General features: G+C 40.9%; 2 protein-coding genes across 2 annotated transcripts; both read left to right on the top strand.

Annotated features, from left to right (window-relative positions):
* The first annotated feature begins 1,072 nt into the window (after positions 1-1,072).
* On the top strand, positions 1,073-2,366 carry LOC139451822 (protein rtoA-like). Its single transcript, XM_071233124.1, has 3 exons — positions 1,073-1,224; positions 1,364-1,925; positions 2,118-2,366. Exons 1-3 carry the CDS (start codon positions 1,073-1,075, stop codon positions 2,364-2,366), a joined length of 963 nt encoding a protein of 320 aa, XP_071089225.1.
* Positions 2,367-3,823: 1,457 nt separating this feature from the next.
* Positions 3,824-4,732, top strand: LOC139451821 (uncharacterized). The gene has a single exon (XM_071233123.1). It carries the CDS (start codon positions 3,824-3,826, stop codon positions 4,730-4,732), a length of 909 nt encoding a protein of 302 aa, XP_071089224.1.
* Positions 4,733-24,086: the final 19,354 nt, after the last annotated feature.

The raw sequence follows: 24,086 nt of genomic DNA, 5'->3' as shown, positions 1-24,086 counted from the left end.
TAGTTTACATTGGATAATGTTCAGATAGCCAGCATATTACAATAGTGGATGTTCATATAGCAAGTATATTACAATAGTGGATGTTCATATAGCCAGTAGATTACAATAGTGGATGTTCATATAGCAAGTATATTACAACAGTGGATGTTCAGATAGCCAGCATATTACAATAGTGGATGTTCAGATAGCCAGTATATTACAATAGTGGATGTTCATGTAGCCAGTAGATTACAATAGTGGATGTTCATATAGCCAGTAGATTACAATAGTGGATGTTCATACAGCCAGTAGATTCCAATAGTGGATGTTCATATAGCCAGTAGATTACAATATTGGATGTTCATATAGCCAGTAGATTACAATAGTGGATGTTCATATAGCCAGTAGATTACAATATTGGATGTTCGTATAGCCAGTAGATTACAATAGTGACTGTTCATATAGCCAGTAGATTACAATAGTGGATGTTCATATAGCCAGTAGATTACAACAGTGGATGATCATACAGCCAGTAGATTCCAATAGTGGATGTTCATATAGCCAGTAGATTACAATAGTGGATGTTCATATAGCCAGTAGATTACAACAGTGGATGATCATATAGCCAGTAGATTACAATATTGGATGTTCGTAAAGGCAGTAGAGTACATCACGGGGAAGTCTCTTGAAGAACACCTCGAAACTCTAAGGGGTTATCTCCTGGAGAACAACTCGAAATGCAACGAGGATATCTCTTGTTGAACAACACGAATCACTGCGAGGACATATTTTGAGGAACAACACGAAAATCTATTTCTTGAAGAAAACTAACTACACGATGAGGAGACCAAGCCATAACTCTATGGTTACATCTGTTGGGGAACAACTCGAAATACTACGAGGACATCTGTTTGAGGCCAACTCGAAATACTACGAGGACATCTGGCAACTCGAATCACTATGAGGATTTCTCTTGACGAAGTGATAGTAACATTACAACGCCAGTGCACAGACGGGAAATGCCTACATGCAGCACAGTGAACAGACGTGAGATGCCTACATGCAGGACAGTGCACAGACGTGAAATGTCTACATGCAGGACAGTGCACAGACGGGAAATGTCTACATGCAGGACAGTGAAATGGTGGAAAATGCCTACATGCAAGAGAGTGTACAGACGGGAAATGCCTACACGCAGGAGAGTGTACAGACGGGAAATGCCTACATGCAGGACAGTATACAGACGTGAAATGCCTACACGCAAGACAATGTACAGACGGGAAATGTCTACATACAGGAGAGTGTACAGACGGGATATGCTTAGATGTAGGACGGTGTACAGACGGGAAATGTCAACATGCAGGAGAGTGTGTTGATGCCCCAGTGAACAGACAGAAAATGACTATATACAAAAGAGTGTACAGACGGGAATTGCTCAGATGCAGGAGAGTATACAGACGGGAAATGCCTACATGCAGCAGAGTATACAGACGGGAAATGCCTACATGCAGGAGAGCATACAGACGGGAAATGCCTACACGCAAGGCAATGTACAGACGGGAAATGCCTACATACAGGAGAGTGAACAGACGGGAAATGCCTACATGCAGGACAGTATACAGACGTCAAATGCCTACACGCAAGGCAATGTACAGGCGGGAAATGTCTACATGCAGGAGAGTGTACAGACGGTAATTGTTCAGATGCAGGAGAATATACAGACGGGAAATGTCTACACGCAGGTCAGTGAAATGGCGGAAAATACCTACATGCAGGTCAGTGCACAGATGGGAAATGTCTACATGCAGGACAGTGAAAAGACGGGAAATGCCTACATGCAGGAGAGTGTACAGACGGGAAATGCCTACATGCAGGAGAGTGTACAGACGGGAAATGCCTACACGCAAGGCAATGTACAGGCGGGAAATGCCTACATGCAGGAGAGTGTACAGACGGGAAATGTCTACATGCAGGACAGTATACAGACGTGAAATGCCTACACGCAAGGCAATGTACAGGCGGGAAATGTCTACATACTGGAGAGTGTACAGACGGGAATTGCTGAGATGCAGGAGAGTATACGGATGGGAAATGTCTACATGCAGGAGAGTATACAGACGTGAAATGTCTACATACAGGAGAGTGTACAGACGGGAAATGCCTACATGCAGGAGAGTGTACAGACGGGAAATGTCTACATGCAGGAGAGTGTACAGACGGGAAATGCCTACATGCAGGAGAGTGTACAGACGGGAAATGCCTACATGCAGGAGAGTGTACAGACGGGAAATGCCTACACGCAAGGCAATGTACAGACGGGAAATGCCTACATGCAGGAGAGTGTACAGACGGGAAATGTCTACATGCAGGACAGTATACAGACGTGAAATGCCTACACGCAAGGCAATGTACAGGCGGGAAATGTCTACATACTGGAGAGTGTACAGACGGGAATTGCTGAGATGCAGGAGAGTATACGGATGGGAAATGTCTACATGCAGGAGAGTATACAGACGTGAAATGTCTACATACAGGAGAGTGTACAGACGGGATATGCTTAGATGTAGGACGATGTACAGACGGGAAATGTCAACATGCAGGACAGTGAACAGAGGGGAAATGTCTACATGCAGGACAGTGAAAAGACGGGAAATGCAAACATGCAGGAAAGTGAACAGACGGGAAATGTCTACATGCTGGAGAGTGAACAGATGGGAAATTCCTACATGCAGGACAGTGAACAGAGGGGAAATGCAAACATGCAGGACAGTGCACAGATGGGAAATGTCTACATGCAGGACAGTGCACAGATGGGAAATGTCTACATGCAGGACAGTGAACAGATGGGAAATGTCTACATGCAGGACAGTAAACAGATGGGAAATGTCTACATGCAGGACAGTAAACAGATGGGAAATGTCTACATGCAGGACAGTGAACAGATGGGAAATGTCTACATGCAGTACAGTGAACAGATGGAAAATTCCTACATGCAGGAGAGTGCACAGATGGGAAATGCCTACATGCAGGACAGTGCACAGACGGGAAATGCCTACATGCAGGACAGTGCACAGACGGGAAATGTCTACATGCAGGACAGTGAACAGATGGGACATGCCTACATGCAGGAGAGTGAACAGATGGGACATGCCTACATACAGGAGAGTGTACAGACAGGATATGCTTAGATGTAGGACGATGTACAGACGGGAAATGTCAACATGCAGGAGAACAGATGGGACATGCCTACATGCAGGACAGTGAACAGACGGGAAATGCAAACATGCAGGAAAGTGAACAGACGGGAAATGTCTACATGCAGGACAGTGAACAGATGGGAAATGTCTACATGCAGGACAGTAAACAGATGGGAAATGTCTACATGCAGGACAGTGAACAGATGGGAAATGCCTATATGCAGGACAGTGAACAGATGGGAAATGTCTACATGCAGGACAGTAAACAGATGGGAAATGTCTACATGCAGGACAGTGAACAGATGGGAAATGTCTACATGCAGTACAGTGAACAGATGGAAAATTCCTACATGCAGGACAGTGCACAGATGGGAAATGCCTACATGCAGGACAGTGCACAGATGGGAAATGTCTACATGCAGGACAGTGAACAGATGGGAAATTCCTACATGGAGGAGAGTGAACAGACGGGACATGCCTACATGCAGGACAGTGTACTGAAGGGAAATGTCTACATGCAGGACAGTGAACAGACGGGACATGCCTACATGCAGGACAGTGTACTGAAGGGAAATTCCTACATGGAGGTGAGTGAACAGACGGGAAATGCCTATATGCAGGACAGTGTACTGACGTGAAATGCCTACATGCAGGACAGTGAACAGACGGGACATGCCTACATACAGGAGAGTGTACAGACGGGTAATGCCTACATGCAGGAAAGTGAACAGACGGGAAATGCCTACATGCAGGACAGTGAACAGACGGGACATGCCTACATGCAGGACAGTGAACAGACGGGACATGCCTACATGCAGGACAGTGCACAGACGGGACATGCCAACATGCAGGACAGTGCACAGACGGGACATGCCAACATGCAGGACAGTGAACAGACGGGAAATGCCTACATGCAGGACAGTGCACAGACGGGAAATGCCTACATGCAGGACAGTGCACAGATGAGAAATGCCTACATGAAGGACAGCGAAGAGAAGGGAAATGCCTACATGCAGGACAGTGCACAGATGGGAAATGTCTACATGCAGGACAGTGAACAGATGGGAAATGCCTACATGCAGGACAGTGTACTGACGGGAAATGCCTACATGCAGGACAGTGAACAGATGGGAAATGCCTACATGCAGGACAGTGCACAGACGGGAAATGCCTACATGCAGGACAGTGCACAGATGAGAAATGCCTACATGAAGGACAGCGAAGAGAAGGGAAATGCCTACATGCAGGACAGTGCACAGATGGGAAATGTCTACATGCAGGACAGTGAACAGATGGGAAATGCCTACATGCAGGACAGTGTACTGACGGGAAATGCCTACATGCAGGACAGTGAACAGATGGGAAATGTCTACATGCAGGACAGTGAACAGATGGGAAATGCCTACATGCAGGACAGTGTACTGACGGGAAATGCCTACATGCAGGACAGTGAACAGATGGGAAATGCCTACATGCAGGACAGTGAACAGATGGGAAATGCCTACATGAAGGACAGCGAAGAGAAGGGAAATGCCTACATGCAGGAGAGTGTATAGATGGGAAATGCCTACATGCAGGACATTGTTCAGAAGGCAATTGCTTAAATGCAGGACAGTGAACAGACGGTAAATGCCTACATGCAGGACAGCGAAGAGAAGGGAAATGCCTACATGCAGGACAGTGAACAGACGGGAAATGTCTACATGCAGGGGAGTGTATAGACGGGAAATGTCTACATGCAGGACAGTGTACAGACGGGAAATACTTAAAAGGAGGACAGTGTACTGACGGGAAATGCCTACATGCAGGACAGTGAACAGACGGGAAATGTCTACATGCAGGGGAGTGTATAGACGGGAAATGTCTACATGCAGGACAGTGTACAGACGGGAAATACTTAAAAGGAGGACAGTGTACTGACGGGAAATGCCTACATGCAGGACAGTGAACAGACGGGAAATGTCTACATGCAGGACATTGTTCAGAAGGCAATTGCTTAAATGCAGGACAGTGAACAGACGGTAAATGCCTACATGCAGGACATTGTTCAGAAGGCAATTGCTTAAATGCAGGACAGTGAACAGACGGTAAATGCCTACATGCAGGACATTGTTCAGAAGGCAATTGCTTAAATGCAGGACAGTGTACTGACGGGAAATGCCTACATGCAGGACAGCGAAGAGAAGGGAAATGCCTACATGCAGGACAGTGAACAGATGGGAAAGGCCAACATGCAGGACAGTGAACAGATGGGAAATGCCAACATGCAGGACAGTGTACACGTAACCGTATTTCTTTACATCAGTATATTTGTTTCGAAAATTAAGAAAGGGACGGTACAGCACCCGTCCACCGCCACATGTACATATATCTTTCCCAACAGACAACAATATACCTTTCCTTTCAGACAACTATATACCTTTCCCAACAGACAACCATATACCTTTCCTTTCAGACAACCATATACCTTTCCCAACAGACAACCATATACCTTTCCTTTCAGACAACCATATACCTTTCCCAACAGACAACCCTATACCTTTCCTACAGACAACCATATACCTTTCCTTTCAGACAACCATATACCTTTCCCAACAGACTACCATAAACCTTACCGTACAGACAACCATATATCTTTCCGTACAGACAACCATATACCTTTCCTTACGGACAACCATATACCTTTCCTTTCAGACAACCATATACCTTTCCGTACAGACAACCATATACCTTTTCCTGCAGACAACCGTATACCTTTCCTTACAGACAACCATATACCGTTCCTTACGGACAACCAGATACTTTTTCTTACAGAGAACATTATACCTTTACTTTCAGACAACCATATACCTTTCCGTACAGACAACCATAAACCTTTCCTTACAGACAACCATATACCATTTCCTACAGACAACCATATACCTTTCGTACAGACAACCATGTACCTTTACTTACAGACAACCATATACCGTTCCTTACGGACAACCAGATACTTTTACTTACAGAGAACCTTATACCTTTACTTTCAGACAACCTTGTACCTTTCCTTTCAGACAACCATATACCTTTCCGTACAGACAACCATACACCTTTTCTTACAGACAACCATATACGTTATATTACCTACAACCATATACCTTTCCTTACAGACAACCACATACCTTTCCTTACAGACAACCACATACCTTTCCTAACAGACAACCATATACCTTTTCTTACAGACAACCACATACATTTTCTTACAGACAACCATATACTTTTTCCTACAGACAACCATATACCTTTCCTTACAGACAACCACATAGCTTTGCTTACAGACAACCACATACCTTTCCTTACAGACAACCATTTACCTTTTCTTACAGACAACCACATACCTTTCCTTACAGACAACCATATACTTTTTCTTACAGACAACCAAATACCTTCCCTTACAGACAACCATATACCTTTTCTTACAGAGAACCATATACCTTTTCTTACGGACATAGAGATTACTACACGAGTGTCTGTCAGATACCATTGATCTTACAACGAGTTGTTTCAAAATGTATCTATCGAGCGAAAGCGAGTTAGATACGCTTTGTAACAACGAGTTGTAAGATCAATGGTATCTGACAGGCACGAGTTCAGTAATCTGTTTCTTACACACCCTAAAATCGCATCTTTTTAGCATCGAACCGATGCATTTTGTCTATTCTCATGAGTGCAGTAGCGCATTAATACATAACACCGCTGTCATAAGTGACGTCATCCTATGTACTGCTTACTGCTCACAAATAATGTGACCCTACACAAAAAGGTTTCCGCCATATCTGTAGATTATCATGGTGATGGTAATGCAAACTAGACAAAAACAAAGAACACTCTGGGCGCCGAGTAAAAAGTTTACACCTCAATGAAATTACCAAATACGTACAACAATGTTTACTTCCGTATGACATCACTACCGGTTACCGACTTTTACAAAATGGCTTGATCACTGGCAACAGTATGCGGGATTTCCAGAGGAGGATTTTCGTTGATTGAGGGATCGTATATACATAAATGTGTCTCGTAAGTAATCAGAAACATTCTGACAATCTGCGTACTGTTATTTGTTTACCATGTTTTCCAATGTGACAATGGGAATTAGTCAGAAATTCAGATAACTAGTACCGTCGTCGTTGTTCGTGCTTTAGCCTCACAGGACGGAAAGCTTTACGGCTTCTGTTGAATTTACCACATCGTTGTAATGTATAATGTAATGTGTAATTCCATAATTAGTGCAACAATACTCTTCCCATGAATATTCTCAAACGCGTTATGTATGCAACAATTAGACGAAAGTACCTCTAACAATTAATGCTACACAGTGTAAAATCTGAATTTTGCTTTGTTTACATTTCAGCAACAACAGTTTTCGTTTCCATACCTAATTTACTTTGCATGATTTCATCTAGATCATTTGCATTGGTGACAAAGACCATTTGTAATTTGTTTCTAAAATGTATGAGGAATTCAGGGATGCATGTATAGCAACTGCGTTTGAAATATACCTGATCGAATAGGCGTCTCATATCCGGCATTTTGTAAACACAATCCAATATTTGGGAACGTACACTTCGGCGTTCGTGTATGCGTATTTTCCAAAACATTCCAAACGATTCTAGACTTATCAGCGACGTTGCAGAATTGTCATTAGATTTGATACCCGTGATCACTAATATGCTATTTTTCTACTTTAATTATTCGAGTAAATATCCGATATTTAGATATTTAAACACACAGTAAATAACGCCGTTATTAGTGATTTGGCGAGATTATCAATGTACCCAATTTTCAGAAGTCACTTTCAGTAATTTTGCCTTGCCTAAAATGACAATAAATGATAAACAGAAGAGTTGATTCAAAACTGTGAAGTGTATTAGTTTGCGTGATGTTTTATGGAATTTTATGCGACTTCCTAGTAAGGATTGAAGAGGAGGGTCATATGTGTCGCTGTGGCATCAAGGGGGTTTACACTCTGAAAAACGATAACGTTGACGTAACACAGATGATGCAACTGATTATAATTACAAACAAACTCGCAGACGAGGACGAGTTTGTTTATTTTTATTATTAATTAGATCTACACGGTCCTGTTGTTCAATCCAGACGTTGGTGAACATTCGACTGAAGCACGAGCAATTTATGAATGACTTTCACTAAGGAAAGTAGTCCGTCATCATCTGACCTCATGTCATCACCACGGAGAAGCCAATAACGGGCCTGGAATTCGATCTCACACATATGTTTGATACCAGTGATCTCAAATGGGTTTCTCACCCACAGGTGTGTAAGAAAACCAGATACCTTTCATTACCTACAACCATATACCTTTCCTACAGACAACCATATACCTTTCATTACCTACAACCATGTACCTTTCCTACAGACAGACAGATACCTTTCATTACCTACAACCATGTACCTTTCCTACAGACAACAATATACCTTTCATTACCTACAACCATATACCTTTCATTACCTACACCCATATACCTTTCATTACCTACAACCATATACCTTTCATTACCTACAACCATATACCTTTCATTACCTACAACCATGTACCTTTCATTACCTACAACCATATACCTTTCCTACAGACAACCATATGCCTTTCATTACCTACAACCATATACCTTTCATTACCTACAACCATATACCTTTCATTACCTACACCCATATACCTTTCATTACCTACAACCATATACCTTTCATTACCTACAACCATATACCTTTCATTACCTACAACCATATACCTTTCATTACCTAAAACCATATACCTTTCATTACCTACAACCATATACCTTTCATTACCTACACCCATATACCTGTCATTACCTACAACCATATACCTTTCATTACCTACAACCATATACCTTTCATTACCTACAACCATATACCTTTCATTACCTACAACCATATACCTTTCATTACCTACAACCATATGCCTTTTCTTTGAGACAACCATATACCTTTCCCTTCAGACAACCATATACCTTTCCTTCTAGACAGACGTAACGCAGCCATTTACTAAGAAGTTAAAAGAGACATTGACTTTTGATAAATACAAGAAGTATCCCCATTAGTAACTGTAAGTTTCCAGAGGCAGACGGAAACGTCCACCACAGACCAAGTCCGACACTCAGATGTGAGACGTCAGGCCAAAAGATAGGGTTAATTTCTTGGATAATTGCATATCACGAGAACAGTTTCAGCTCATATCAAACACATACGGTCTATGATCGCACGATAAATAAATCATCAATCTACACTTCAAACACTCGCCGCCATATCTGGTACCTGGCGATACGCTGACAGAATGGGTGTCATTTGCATACATAGATTCTTGTCAGTGCGCATGTCTGAAAAAAGATAGGTGTCTGAAATATAAAAGAACGTAGCTACTTGAATTAACGAGTGATTCACGTCAGTGAGCCTGTCTATTATGTGAGGCGGTGGCGAATAACCTGACTTCTATCACGAGAAGTATAATGTTCCCCTATCCTAAATTAGCCAATTCATCAAGTTGGATTTTGTATTGTAATGTATTCCCCCGTGTTGGCTGGAAGGAAAGGTAGATAGGGTAATTACGGAGAAACGGGTGTATTTGTAAAATTTCGGCTCCGATACAATCAAAACACTTTGGACGAGGGCGAGGGCTGCCAAACAATTCACCACATGGAGTTATCTCCCTTTGATAAATGATTTTCCGTTTGGCGCTTTGAATTCAAAGTCGAAATTTCAATTTTATATAATAAAATGTGTTTTAACACTTATCGATATATAAATAATCACAGTATTTGAAATGATGCATAAACTGAACTGCTACTTATCACAAATGTTTAGAGTATCGTGGATTACACGGGTTGGACATACGGATATGGATCAATGAGCATGCATGGAACCTTTCTGAGGTCAATACTGGGTGTCACTGTATTAAAATAGACCCTTTTACGAACAATGGAAAACCCTGCACACGGCATATCATTAGGCTAGTACAAATGGGTGCGAACTACTTGCTAATTAATCTTGAAGAAACCTCTTTCAAGAGCACGCAACCGTTTAAGATAAATTATTCCCCGTCGTCAAAGTGGCTCCGTATCGAAACAGTTAAAGAGGGTAGGTGAGCTTTATTCTCCATTAAAGCTTTAGCCCTATTGCTCCCTTGCATATGGTGTTCATAGGCGGGTATGTATGGGTGCCTATATACTTGCTAATATGTGTCGGCAATTTAATTGCTAGGATTTTCTCTATTCAGTTTGTATTACAAAAGTAACAAAAGTGAGAAATTAAACGCAACACGCTCGATAAAAATCTCAAGTTGTTGAATCCTCAGCGTCTCTCTGGGCCATAGGTGTCGGCGTCCCTCACTATCGTCTTCATTGTACTCAAATTCCGCCACATAAACGTTAAACATTAGCGTTCATAAGTGGCATTGCCATAAAGGACACATACAACACTTAATGAAACTTATATATGTATTCAACTGTTTGGAGTCTGTTCACGTTTATAAGTCCCGGGATTCCTCATGACTTGAGTTTCGAGGATTAACACTTCTGTAAACTGTGGGGATTGCAGACAAATGCTGTCTGTTTGTTAAAGTATTCATTGTTAGGTGGCGTCCTGGATTCAATGAAGCGCTGACTTGTCGTGACAATCAGTTCGTCTCTGAGATATTATAATGTTTGTATTTCATGTTTTTTCAATGTTAAATCATTGAGTGTTCTCGTCTCTGTGTATTTCAGTATCGACCTCGGGATGGGAACATTATGACGGAATAAATTGTACCGCGTAAAAGTTGATTGATTTTTTTTCAGGGGGATGAAGTGTATGCAGTGCGAAGTGGGGTCAATTTAGGGATACGAAGATTGGTAGGGGTTATCTTGAGAGTGGAAAACGTTACCACTGACAGTGAAACAGAGACCACTGCCAACGACTTGGTGTCCAGCTTCAGTCCAGTCTACGCGTTATGTTTGAAACTGGGCATTGTCTCCTTAAAATAGGGACGGTGTGGTCGCCTAGTGATTAAAGCGTTCGCTCGTTACGCCGAAGACCCTTGTTCTATTCCCCACATGTGTACAATGTGTGAAGCCCATGTCTTGTGTTCCCCGTCATGGTATTGCTGGAATATAGCTAAATGTATCCTAAAACCATACTCACTCACCCACACTCTTTGAAAAAAGGCTAATCATTACCCTGCCAATTCACATAGGTGAAACATTACACTCACGCGTTTAATTTAGGACAGTGTTATGTAATTTTATGTAATTTAAACATCATAAGCACAACAACTGTCTCAACACAACTTCAAGGCATGTGTTGTGCTTGCTCGGACCACCTGCTACCAGTCCATCAGTTACACAATCGTCGACATTCCTGAGTGAGTGAGTGAGTGGAGTTTAACGCCCCTTTGAACATTGCAACTGTTCCTCTTTAGATGGTCATCCTTCAAGAATCTTTCAACACTTTCATAAATATGAATTGTCTCTCATGCCCCCGCGCTGGAGTGTCGACTCTACCTGTGACAAAGGTACTTTTTTAATTTGTTTTAAGGACGTGAACGTAATTATCAGTTTATTATAAAATGTGGGTATGTGACGTGATACACCTTGTTGTTTAGTAGGTTAATCGGGGATTCCAGCTTTCATTCAAGGAAAGCATCTTGGTCAGAGATGTTCTTTCATGTCGAGCCCATGGGTGAATAGTCCTGCACCATGACTGTGGGATATATGTAGAATGTGTAGATTATAAAAAAAGTCATGTATTCCACATGTAACACCAGCATTAGAAGTATGATCGTTTTTAAGAGAAATGCGTACGAAACAATTTTAAAAGACTGAATGTTGGCCTGATGTCCAAATAGATACAACTAGATACGGTTACGACATGGTCTGATGTCCAATTTAATACAGTGAGATACGGTTACGACATGGCCTGATGTCTCAATTAATACAGCGAGATACGTTTACGACATGGCCTGATGTTCAACTTAATACAGCGAGATAAGCTTACGACATGGCCTGATGTCCAACTTAATACAGCGAGATACAATTACGACATGGCCTGATATCCAATTTGATACAGTAAGATACGGTTAAGACATGGCCTGATGTCTCACTTAATACGGGGCACGGGTGGCCCAGTCGTCTAAGGCGCCGCGATTCGCTGTGCAGAGTTGCGTCCCTTGGGCACGCCAGAAACCTATGATTGTGGGTTCGAATCCCGGTTCGCCTCGATTATGTTTCTAGGTTTGTCAGCACCATACCCGTGCCCGTGGGTTTCACCGAAGTGGTAAACGTCTGAGACCTGCATCACTTCGGGCTTTCCTCCCACATTAAGCTGACACGCCGCGATATAACTTGAATACTGTTAAAAGCGGCGTTAAACCAAACTCACTCACTCACTCACTCACTCACTTAATACAGCGCGATATAGCGTTATGACATGGCCTGATGTCCAACTAAATACTGCGAGATATGGTTACGACATGGTCTGATGTCTCACTACATACAGCGAGATACGTTTACGACATGGCCTGATGTCTAACTAAATACAGCGAGATACGGTTACGACATGGTCTGATGTCTCACTACATACAGCGAGATACGTTTACGACATGGCCTGATGTCCAACAAAATACAGCGAGATACGGTTACGACATGGTCTGATGTCTCACTACATACAGCGAGATACGTTTACGACGTGGCCTGATGTCCGACTTAATACAGCGAGTTACGGTTATGACTTGGCTTGATGTACAACTACATACAGTGAGATACGGTTACGACATGGTCTGATGTCCAATCTAATACAGCGAGATATGGTTACGACATGGCATGATGTCCAACTAAGTACGGCGAGATACGTTTACGACATGGCCTGATGTCTCACTACATACAGCGAGATAGACTTTACGACATGGCCTGATGTCCAATTACATACAGCGAAATACGTTTACGACAAGGTCTGATGTCCAATTCAATACAGCGAGATACAATTACGACATGGCCTGATGTCTAACTAAATACAGTGAGATACGGTTACGACATGGTCTGATGTCCAATTTAATACAGCGAGATACGTTTACGACATGGCCTGATGTCCAACTTAATACAGCGAGATACAATTACGACATGGCCTGATGTCCAACTTAATACAGCGAGATACAATTACGACATGGCCTGATATCCAACTAAATACAGTGAGATACGGTTACGACATGGTCTTATGTCCAATTTAATACAGCGAGATACGTTTACGACATGGCCTGATGTCCAACTGAATACAGCGAGATACAATCACGACATGGCCTGATATCCAACTAAATACAGTGAGATGCCGTTACGACATGGTCCTATGTCCAATTTAATACAGCGAGATACAATTACGACATGGCCTGATGCCCAACTTAATACAGCGAGATACAATCACGACATGGCCTGATGTCCAACTTAATACAGTGAGATACAATCACGACATGGTCTGATGTCCAATTTAATACAGCGAGATACAATCACGACATGGCCTGATGTCTAACTAAATACAGTGAGATACGGTTACGACATGGTCTTATGTCTCACTACATACAGCAAGATACGTTTACGACATGGCCGGATGGCCGACTTAATACAGCGAGTTACGGTTACGACATTTGCTGATGTCCAACTAAATACAGCGAGATACGGCTATGACATGGCATGATGTCTAACTACATACAGCGAGATACGGTTACGACATGGTCTGATGTCCAATCTAATACAGCGAGATATGGTTACGACATGGCCTGATGTCCAACTAAGTACGGCGAGATACGTTAACGACATGGCCTGATGTCCAACTAAATACAGCGAGATACGGTTACGACATGGCCTGATGTCTAACTACATACAGCGAGATAGAGTTTACGAAATGGCCTTATGCCTAACTACTTACAGCGAGATACTTTTACGACATGGCATGATGTCCAGTTACATACAGTGAAATACGTTTACGACAAGGTGTGATGTCCAATTCAATACAGCGAGATACGGTTTTGACATGGCCTGATGTCGAACTAAATACAGCGAAATACGTTTACGACATGGCCTGATGTCCGACTTAATACAGCGAGATATGGTAACGACGTGGCCTGATGTCCAATTTAATACAGCGAGATACAATTACGACATGGCCTGATTTCTAACTAAATACAGTGAGATACAATCACGACATGGTCTGATGTCCAATTTAATACATCGAGATACGTTTACGACATGGCCTGATGTCCAACTTAATACGGCGAGATACAATTACGACATGGTCTGATATCCAACTAAATACAGTGAGATACGGTTACGACATGGCCTGATGTCTAACTAAATACAGCGAAATACGTTTACGACATGGCCTGATGTCCAACTTAATACAGCGAGATACAATTACGACATGGCCTGATGTCTAACTAAATACAGTGAGATACGGTTACGACATGGTCTTATGTCTCACTACATACAGCGAGATACGTTTACGACATGGCCTGATGTCCGACTTAATACAGCGAGATACAATTACGACATGGCCTGATGTCTAACTAAATACAGTGAGATACGGTTACGACATGGTCTTATGTCTCACTACATACAGCAAGATATGTTTACGACATGGCCTGATGTCCGACTTAATACAGCGACTTACGGTTATGACATGAACTGAGGTCCAACTAAATACAGCGAGATACGGTTATGACATGGTCTCATGTTCAACTAAATACAGCGAGATACGGTTACGACTCAATTCATGGGTTATGTCGACGTTCCAAAAAGTGACGAGATCAGGTGACGGGATCTCCGGGCAAACAGTGTTCGGACTAAGGAGGTTTCACTATTGATCAATCCCTTTTCTGCGGTCACACAATTATTGCCTCTGGTTTTATAAGAGCTTATAGAGGAGCTTCCAGGAGAAATGTTTTGAGCGAAAGAATAATGTTATAATTATTGTTTTACGTGATACACATATCGTTGCGGACTTCACTGATACACATATTGTTGCGGACTTCACTGATACACATATTGTTGCAGGGTTCACTGATGATATATTGTTGCGGACTTCACTGATACATATATTGTTGCGGGCTTCACTGATGATATATTGTTGCGGGCTTCACTGATACATATATTGTTGCGGGCTTCACTGATGGTCATATTGTTGTGGGGTTCACTGATACACATATTGTTGTGGGGTTCACTGATGATGTATTGTTGCGGACTTCACTGATACATATATTGTTGCGGGCTTCACTGATGATATATTGTTGCGGGCTTCACTGATACATATATTGTTGCGGGCTTCACTGATGGTCATATTGTTGTGGGGTTCACTGATACACATATTGTTGTGGGCTTCAGTGATACACATATTGTTGTGGGCTTCAGTGATACACATATTGTTGCGGGCTTCAGTGATACACATATTGTTGTGGGCTTCAGTGATACACATATTGTTGCGGGCTTCAGTGATACACATATTGTTGCGGACTTCACTGATACATATATTGTTGCGGGCTTCACTGATGATATATTGTTACGGGCTTCACTGATACATATATTGTTGCGGGCTTCACTGATGGTCATATTGTTGTGGGGTTCACTGATACACATATTGTTGTGGGCTTCAGTGATACACATATTGTTGTGGGGTTCACTGATACACATATTGTTGTGGGCTTCAGTGATACACATATTGTTGCGGGCTTCAGTGATACACATATTGTTGCGGACTTCACTGATACACATATTGTTGCGGGGTTCACTGATGATATATTGTTGCGGACTTCACTGATACATATATTGTTGCGGGCTTCACTGATGATATATTGTTGCGGGCTTCACTGATACATATATTGTTGCGGGCTTCATTGATGGTCATATTGTTGTGGGGTTCACTGATACACATATTGTTGTGGGCTTCAGTGATACACATATTGTTGTGGGCTTCACTGATACACATATTGTTGCGGGCTTCAGTGATACACATATTGTTGCGGGCTTCAGTGATACACATATTGTTGTGGGCTTCAGTGATACACATATTGTTGCGGGCTTCAGTGATACACATATTGTTGTGGGCTTCAGTGATACACATATTGTTGCGGGCTTCAGTGATACACATATTGTTGTGGGCTTCAGTGATACATATATTGTTGTGGGCTTCAGTGATACACATATTGTTGCGGGCTTCAGTGATACACATATTGTTGCGGGCTTCAGTGATACACATATTGTTGCGGGCTTCAGTGATACACATATTGTTGCGGGCTTCAGTGATACACATATTGTTGTGGGCTTCAGTGATACACATATTGTTGCGGACTTCACTGATACACATATTGTTGCGGACTTCACTGATACACATATTGTTGCGGGGTTCACTGATGATATATTGTTGCGGACTTCACTGATACATATATTGTTGCGGGCTTCACTGATGATATATTGTTGCGGGCTTCACTGATACATATATTGTTGTGCGGTTCACTGATGGTCATATTGTTGTGGGGTTCACTGATACATATATTGTTGCGGGCTTCACTGATGATATATTGTTGCGGGCTTCACTGATACATATATTGTTGCGGGCTTCACTGATGGTCATATTGTTGTGGGGTTCACTGATACACATATTGTTGTGGGCTTCAGTGATACACATATTGTTGTGGGCTTCAGTGATACACATATTGTTGCGGGCTTCAGTGATACACATATTGTTGTGGGCTTCAGTGATACACATATTGTTGCGGGCTTCACTTCATTCAGTACTTGTAGACCACGGGCCTTTTTGTACAGACGAAATACAATTGAGGTGCAAACAGTATAAGATATTGCATATTTTCCATGTTGGATTATTTGTGTTCTTACAGCATTGGCATGAAACAAGTACCTTGCCGTATTCATATTGATAAGAGGGTCTTGCGATGACAGTGGTATATTAAACTTCAGAATATTTGGAAAGATGTACGATTTAGATTCTATGTAATTTTGCCTAAGATGGCTATAGGCTGGACAAATTAAGTGATATTCATTTACGATATGGTTTAAGTTACAAACTAACTTTACATTTTCTAAATTCAGGAGGAATATTATAATGTCATCCATGTTCAATTTCTAAATTGTGAGAATTGAGCCGAAAACGAGTCAGTTTGGTTCTGAATTTAGACCTATAATTATCAGGAACAGAGGCGTTCCCTTTCTTATGTAATGGGATAATTATCCCAATAGCCCAACATTCAGGAAAGACACCGTTTTGATAAATGCTGTTAAATATGATTCCTAAATAAGGTATTATAACAGCGGACGAATATTTCAGATATTCACTCAGAATGTCGTCAAGACCAGCTGTTTTGTTATTTTTCAGGGCACTGATGCTTTCAAAAAGTTCGGATCTGGTTATTGGGGAATTTAAAATGTCAATTGCCAGTTCTTGCACATAACCTGGACATGTTGCGGGCTTCACCGATGGTCATATTGTTGCGGGGTTCACTGATAGTGATATTGTTGTGTGGTTTACTGATAGTAATATTGTTGTGTGGTTTACTGATGATCATATGGTTGCGGAATTGACTGATGGTCATATTGTTGCGGGCTTCAGTGATGGTCATATTGTTGTGTGGTTCACTGATGAACATATTGTTGTGTGGTTCACTGATGGACATATTGTTGTGTGGTTCACTGATTCACATATTGTTGTGTGGTTCACTGATGGACAGATTGTTGTATGGTTCATGGATTCACATATTGTTGTGTGGTTCACTGGTGATCATATTGTTGTGTGGTTCACTGATGAACATATTGTTGTGTGGTTCACTGATGGACATATTGTTGTGTAGTTCACTGATGGACAGATTGTTGTATGGTTCACTGATGGACATATTGTTGTGTGGTTCACTGATAGACAGATTGTTGTATGGTTCACTGATGGACATATTGTTGTGTGGTTCCTTGGTTCACATATTGTTTTTTGGCTCACTGATTCACATATTGTTGTGTAGTTCACTGCTGGACATATTGTTGTGTGGTTCCCTGGTTCACATATTGTTTTGTTGCTCACTGATTCACCTATTGTTTTGTGGCTCACTGATTCATATATTGCTCTGTGGGTTACTGATTCACATAATGTTGTGTGGTTCCCTGGTTCACATATTGTTTTGTGGCTCCCATATTCACATAGTGTTGTGTGGTTTACTTATGGCTATTGGTGTGTGGTTCACTGATGGACATATTGTTGTGTGGTTCACTAATGGACATTTTGTTGTGTGGCTCACTGTTGGACATATTGTCGCGTTGTTCACAGTTGGTCATATTGTTGGATAAGAATGTTGTGTTGTACAGGAATGAACAGCGCCTATATAATTAATCATACGCTAATCAATTATTTTGATGACATGGATCTATATTGATCAAACGGCCCATCTCCTGATCAACTGAACACAAAGATCAAATGTATAAAAAATCCTGAAATGAGTTGAGTGAAAAAGCTATAAACAATTCCCAGTATGATAATAATTTCATATGCTCTTATCCGCGAACACCATGAAACAAAGGACAAGCCGTATCACGAGAGTTATAGAAATACTTGTTTTAATTAAAATGAATATCATAAGAATATCCATGAATAAATGTCACACCGCTTACTTTTATTGAGCCAATAGTTACGGCTGAAGCACATCCACAATAAATCACGTATCGAAAATCATGTTTAATGTTTTATAGTGATAGGACCCGTGCAGGGGACACACCACCTCGCTCAAGTTTGACGGTGTGTAACCTTGTTTTAAACGACCTTTATTATAATCCGAGTTTGATTCTGTCGCCATTACATTGCATCATATTATAAACAGCTGGCGAACTAATATGAACATCCAGCTCTGTATAAACCTGGTCATGTGAGCAGAATTCCAATAAATCATATTTAAAACACGGCATCGTATCCCCTCTGTAATACAACAACATTAACAATGCACATACATAATGCAATGTCATTGGTGATCTGAGAGCAGATCATACAGCTAATTACGTTGTTCGTGGGAAAATATAGTGTTTGAACTATTGTTTGAAGTATTTGATATCCAGCAATAATTAAAAAAAGAACCTATATCTCCAGGCACACCGCGTACCACCTGATTCCAGGCGATAAAACGTGCTGCGATATTTGAAATAAGTGCAGTCATCTGTGTCGAGTGTTTTAAGACTAAATAGATAAAAATGTTTTCATCATATATAATGGCGGAAATCAAAGGATGTTTGTTTGTTTTAACGAGCGGAGAAACAATATGTTGTCTTTCATCACGTTTCACACATGCTTATACGGTATATGTGTGTGTAAAAAACATATGTAAGACACTTCATGCATTAATCCGCAGTCAGATTGTAATAACAACAAACAAACTTTTTTGAAGACAGTTTAATCCTACAACTGACATGCCCCCTTTATATCGACATATGGACATATCCATCTGTATATAACTGTTCAGCAGGGTGGGTCGATGTACAGTTGGGAAGGTCGGGAAGAAGAGTGTGTCGTTTTTTCAAATAACATAAAACACAAAGGAACTGATATAACTGCTGGATGCCCTCCCTACTGCTGTGGTCATTGCCTAAATCACTCGATCCTTCCAAACCGCCAGAGTCACCTTAAAACCATTTCTGGGTTCCCAGGGGGTAACGGTCTGGAGCCGTTTGCAGTATTATATGCGGGGAAACTCCAATAATCCTTACATCCTTGATCTAGTCAACTAAATAAGCCCGAATTCTCATTTGAATTTCATTTACACATTGTATATCTATCCAAAGTCGATGTGTGCTATTAAATGTCACTGTAACAAAGGGATAAAGGTAATTGATATAAGAAAAAAGTCCCTGTTTAAAATAGATGTGCAATATGAAACAACGGGATAGTTTCTGATTTACTGCAGTCCTTCAGAATCTTCCCAGGGGTCGATTCTGTCAGTCGGGATCCCTTAAAGTAGATAATGACATCAAAGACTTGCCGCCCCACAGGTAACTTCCATAGAGGTGTTGAGGTAATTCAAAAGTCAATCGCCTGTCCCATCAATCTATGATAGGTAGGCTTTCGATACGCATGTCCGAGTTGCTTTACGACACCAACATGACGTAATGTTATGCCCCCTTCCGTTTTACGACAACACACAAAGCGGTGATAGCCGATACCATGTTACTATTCAGTGCATCTCCATTTCTGACAACAACTACGTCTATATAAATAAATTGGGTGTTTTATGGGTGCATTTTAATACAAAAATCTTTTCTAGGCACGACAGTAAGGAATTGAGGCTTCCACAACAATAACGGCATTTTAAATTGCCTTGACACCGCTGGGATAAGAAAGCACCAATAAAACGCAGATAGATTTAAATTGATGTTATCGTGAATAAACTATAAGCCTTACAAAACAGTGTATTATGTATGGTCTTGTAAGTGTTATTTCACGAAAGTAATAGACCTTATAAACATCACAATATATGGTACATTTTTTCTCTGAACGTTTTTCCATAAAAAACCTGGTTAATGAGAGTTACCGAACTCTCAATTCCGAATTATAAAAAAGTAGAAAGCATAATAATTGGAGGTTTATTACAAGTAATTCAATTTCATATCATTCAATTATACCCCTGGTATTCAATATGGGTGGCAAGAGGTCCTTTTAATCTTAGATTTATGACTTAATACCATTATATCACGATAAATCTCATATCAAATTATGACAGCCCGCCCATATAGCATAATACACAGTTTGAACGTTTATTGACGAAAGAAATGGTTGATTACCCCCAACAAATGCCGTTTGGGACAGAGTTTGAAAAATAGACAGTTTTATTAAGGCAATAATTCTACTTTAGCCATCATTCTCCAGAAAAGCACATACGTTGGCCCTCAACGCCTCGTAATTAAGACTCAAGGAAGGTTTTTCGAAATCCAGTTTGGTTCTTAAGTTACCACTTATATACTCATATTATTGGAGAAAACATTTAACCGTAGATCATCGCTAATTATGTTGATTTTAGCCGATAAATACACACTTGAAACTAAGTCATAATATCACTTGTAGAAGGGAATCACATTGTACTGACTAAGAGTTACTAAGAAAACGGCTACCTGACATCCCCGAATACACCAGCAGAGTACGTCATTCACAAGTAGGTCACACTACGTATGTCGAGTGTTATCTTGCTGGAATAATAAGTAATTTAAACGTCGATATGTAGCGGTAACAGAGTTATGTCCCGATACTGATATCGACAACTGTACCAGACTCACCCAAGCAGGCTGAAATTAATAAACAATACATGTTTTCTTCAACACAAAATGTTTTGTCTTTCATGTGTAGTGGTTTAGGTATGCGCTACCGTGTTGCCGGGCTCTCATGTGAGATATATAGTACCACGCAGTATGGTCACAATGTATGGTATAGGACGAGTATTGGCTTAGTTGTAAAATGGCATGGCCAATTTCATTTTCAATGTCGGAAACAAATCAGAATCCATTCCAAAACTTAATGTTGGAGGTAAGAGAAACATTGAGGTTAATTATTCCATAAACCAACAACAAAGTGCCTATTGTTGTATATAAACTATTTGGAGACAGTATACCCATGCCGACGGCCAACAATTGACTTTCATTTGCATGTGTTTGTGACAAGTGCGGGTGGGGGTGTGGGGTGTATGGTCAGGAAACGTTCTCGAGTTCTTGAACACATGGTATCATAACTGTTTGATTGTGATTCATAAACACATGCTCATGATATAGTCAGAATCGTACAATGGACGTTGATTTTAATGGAGATTACTTAGGATTAGGGAAATGGGTTTGTCGCTTTTATTTACTTTTGGAATAGCAGCGTATCATACGTTAAACATTTTAACAAGACAATTTAATTTAATCCAAATCACCATATTTGCTCTTTTTGGTGCGACTGCACCCTTTCGACTCAACTCTAAAATGAAGGGAAACACTTTCCACGTGTGGCATTGGGTATGTATGATTCTAGAGCATTCCGTGTACAAAACACACATATACGTTATGTCTGCCAAGAGCGATAGGTATAAGCGAAGCCTAGATTTAGATGGAATTCAGTAGGAGACTTTTTATATGAAATGAGTCACCATAAAAACATAACCATTAACAATACAGTCTTTCGCCAGCTAATATTAAGTATGGTTTTATTAGAAAATAACTATTCCTCTTGACGATACTGATAAACGGAATATTTAACAAAGTTGTTTTCCGCATCAGTAAAACAGACCTATATCCCTTTAGATCTTTTTTGTGACAATAGATGCGGCGGACACGTCATGGCGTTTCATTGCTGGAGCCTGCAGGTAAATGTCCTATCACACCTGTATAATCAGCACTGGCTGTTCATAGTGTTGCCCGCTATCACCAACACATCTGAGGATTTTCCACACAGACGATAATGTCCTACCTGCGTGAGAACATTCCTCGAGGCTAAAAGTGCCTCAAAAAAGATCCAAAAATCGCTTCCTATAGTACCCTGCATTTAAAAACGGATGGGTTCGTCCTCAAACAAAAGGAAGTTGTTTACCATAATTGAACCTGTTTGCGGTGCCTTTGAAAAGTACCAGTTAATGTCGTTATCAATTACACCTTCGTGCAGCGCGTGTTTTGTTGTCAGCTGTAACGATGATAGGAGATTTTGATTATATATTAAACATTTGTTTATCAACACAAAGTGCACGGTAGGATAACGACTCGGGGCGTGGTGAAGGTTAATTAATAACGATCAGTGTTATCTGATGAAACAGTACAACAGTTGATAGGTCAATAAACACACTGGATAGAGACTCGCACAGCTGACATTAATTGCTAAAATGATAATTTACGAATTACATGTACTTGAAAACTCGTTATAAAAAGGAGTTGTTCACATTCAATGACAAATAAACCAGGTACATCACACTGGACCACTGCTTGAAATCTTGGTGCCAACGCGACCTCGGGGTAATAATTTTGTGTTATCAATCTTCAATATCAGAACAATAAATGTAATTTATTACGCATTTGGTTTTTATATTTTTTCTTGAAGCATTTACAACATTTATTTCTACCCTATTAGAATTATGGCCAAATCAATATATTTGGGTGATTTTATCTTAGTCATGTTTTATTTCAAAGCAGGGACATTACCACCATTATCTCCCCTCTGGAACCGAACAGAAGACCATCATTAATATCCGACAATGGTTTACCATTAAATCTTTAATGTGGGCATGACAAATGAAGCTTCACCATTTTAAGATATTTAAGAGAAGTGCTAAACTGTATCCCTATTTGTTTATTTCGTAACGGGACACCAGCTCCTTAGGTCAAGTTCAGTGTAAAGTGACCCACCAGCCTATCCAAGGGTCACAGGGACAATATCCCACTAGCTGGTTTACCATCATTGTAACTTGACCCCAAACGCACACGGCTCTAAACGATTGCTCCCTTTCAAAAGTTTTATGTGTTTTTTGTAAATCCCCTTTGTCGAATCATTCAAAGCCCCTAATTCCTCGTCTTAGGGGTCAACCGGTTGATTAGTTCAGCTTAACTGGATATTCAATCCAAAACAATTCATCGGTCATTACATGGAATCGGAGAGCGAAAACATCAACCGACGGATTAGAACAATGAAGCCTCCCCGAAACTCTAAATTCGCGGTTCTAAAAAGGCTAATGTGAAGTGCGTGAAACGAAAGACCAAATTAAGGCGCCATTAAACCCAAATGAATTCTCGACTACAGAGTCTTTTGTCAGAAATTACGATCGTTGGGCGGCCGTGTATTACCGCTGAATACAGGGCTTCAGCTTAAGCGATTTAATTAGCCTTTAAA

This window comes from Haliotis cracherodii, unplaced genomic scaffold (genome assembly GCF_022045235.1).
Source record: "Haliotis cracherodii isolate W230 unplaced genomic scaffold, xgHalCrac1.p SCAF_9, whole genome shotgun sequence".
NCBI lineage: Eukaryota > Metazoa > Mollusca > Gastropoda > Lepetellida > Haliotidae > Haliotis > Haliotis cracherodii.
Note: the sequence above shows the minus strand (reverse complement) of the source record. Positions and strands in the feature narration are given on the sequence as shown.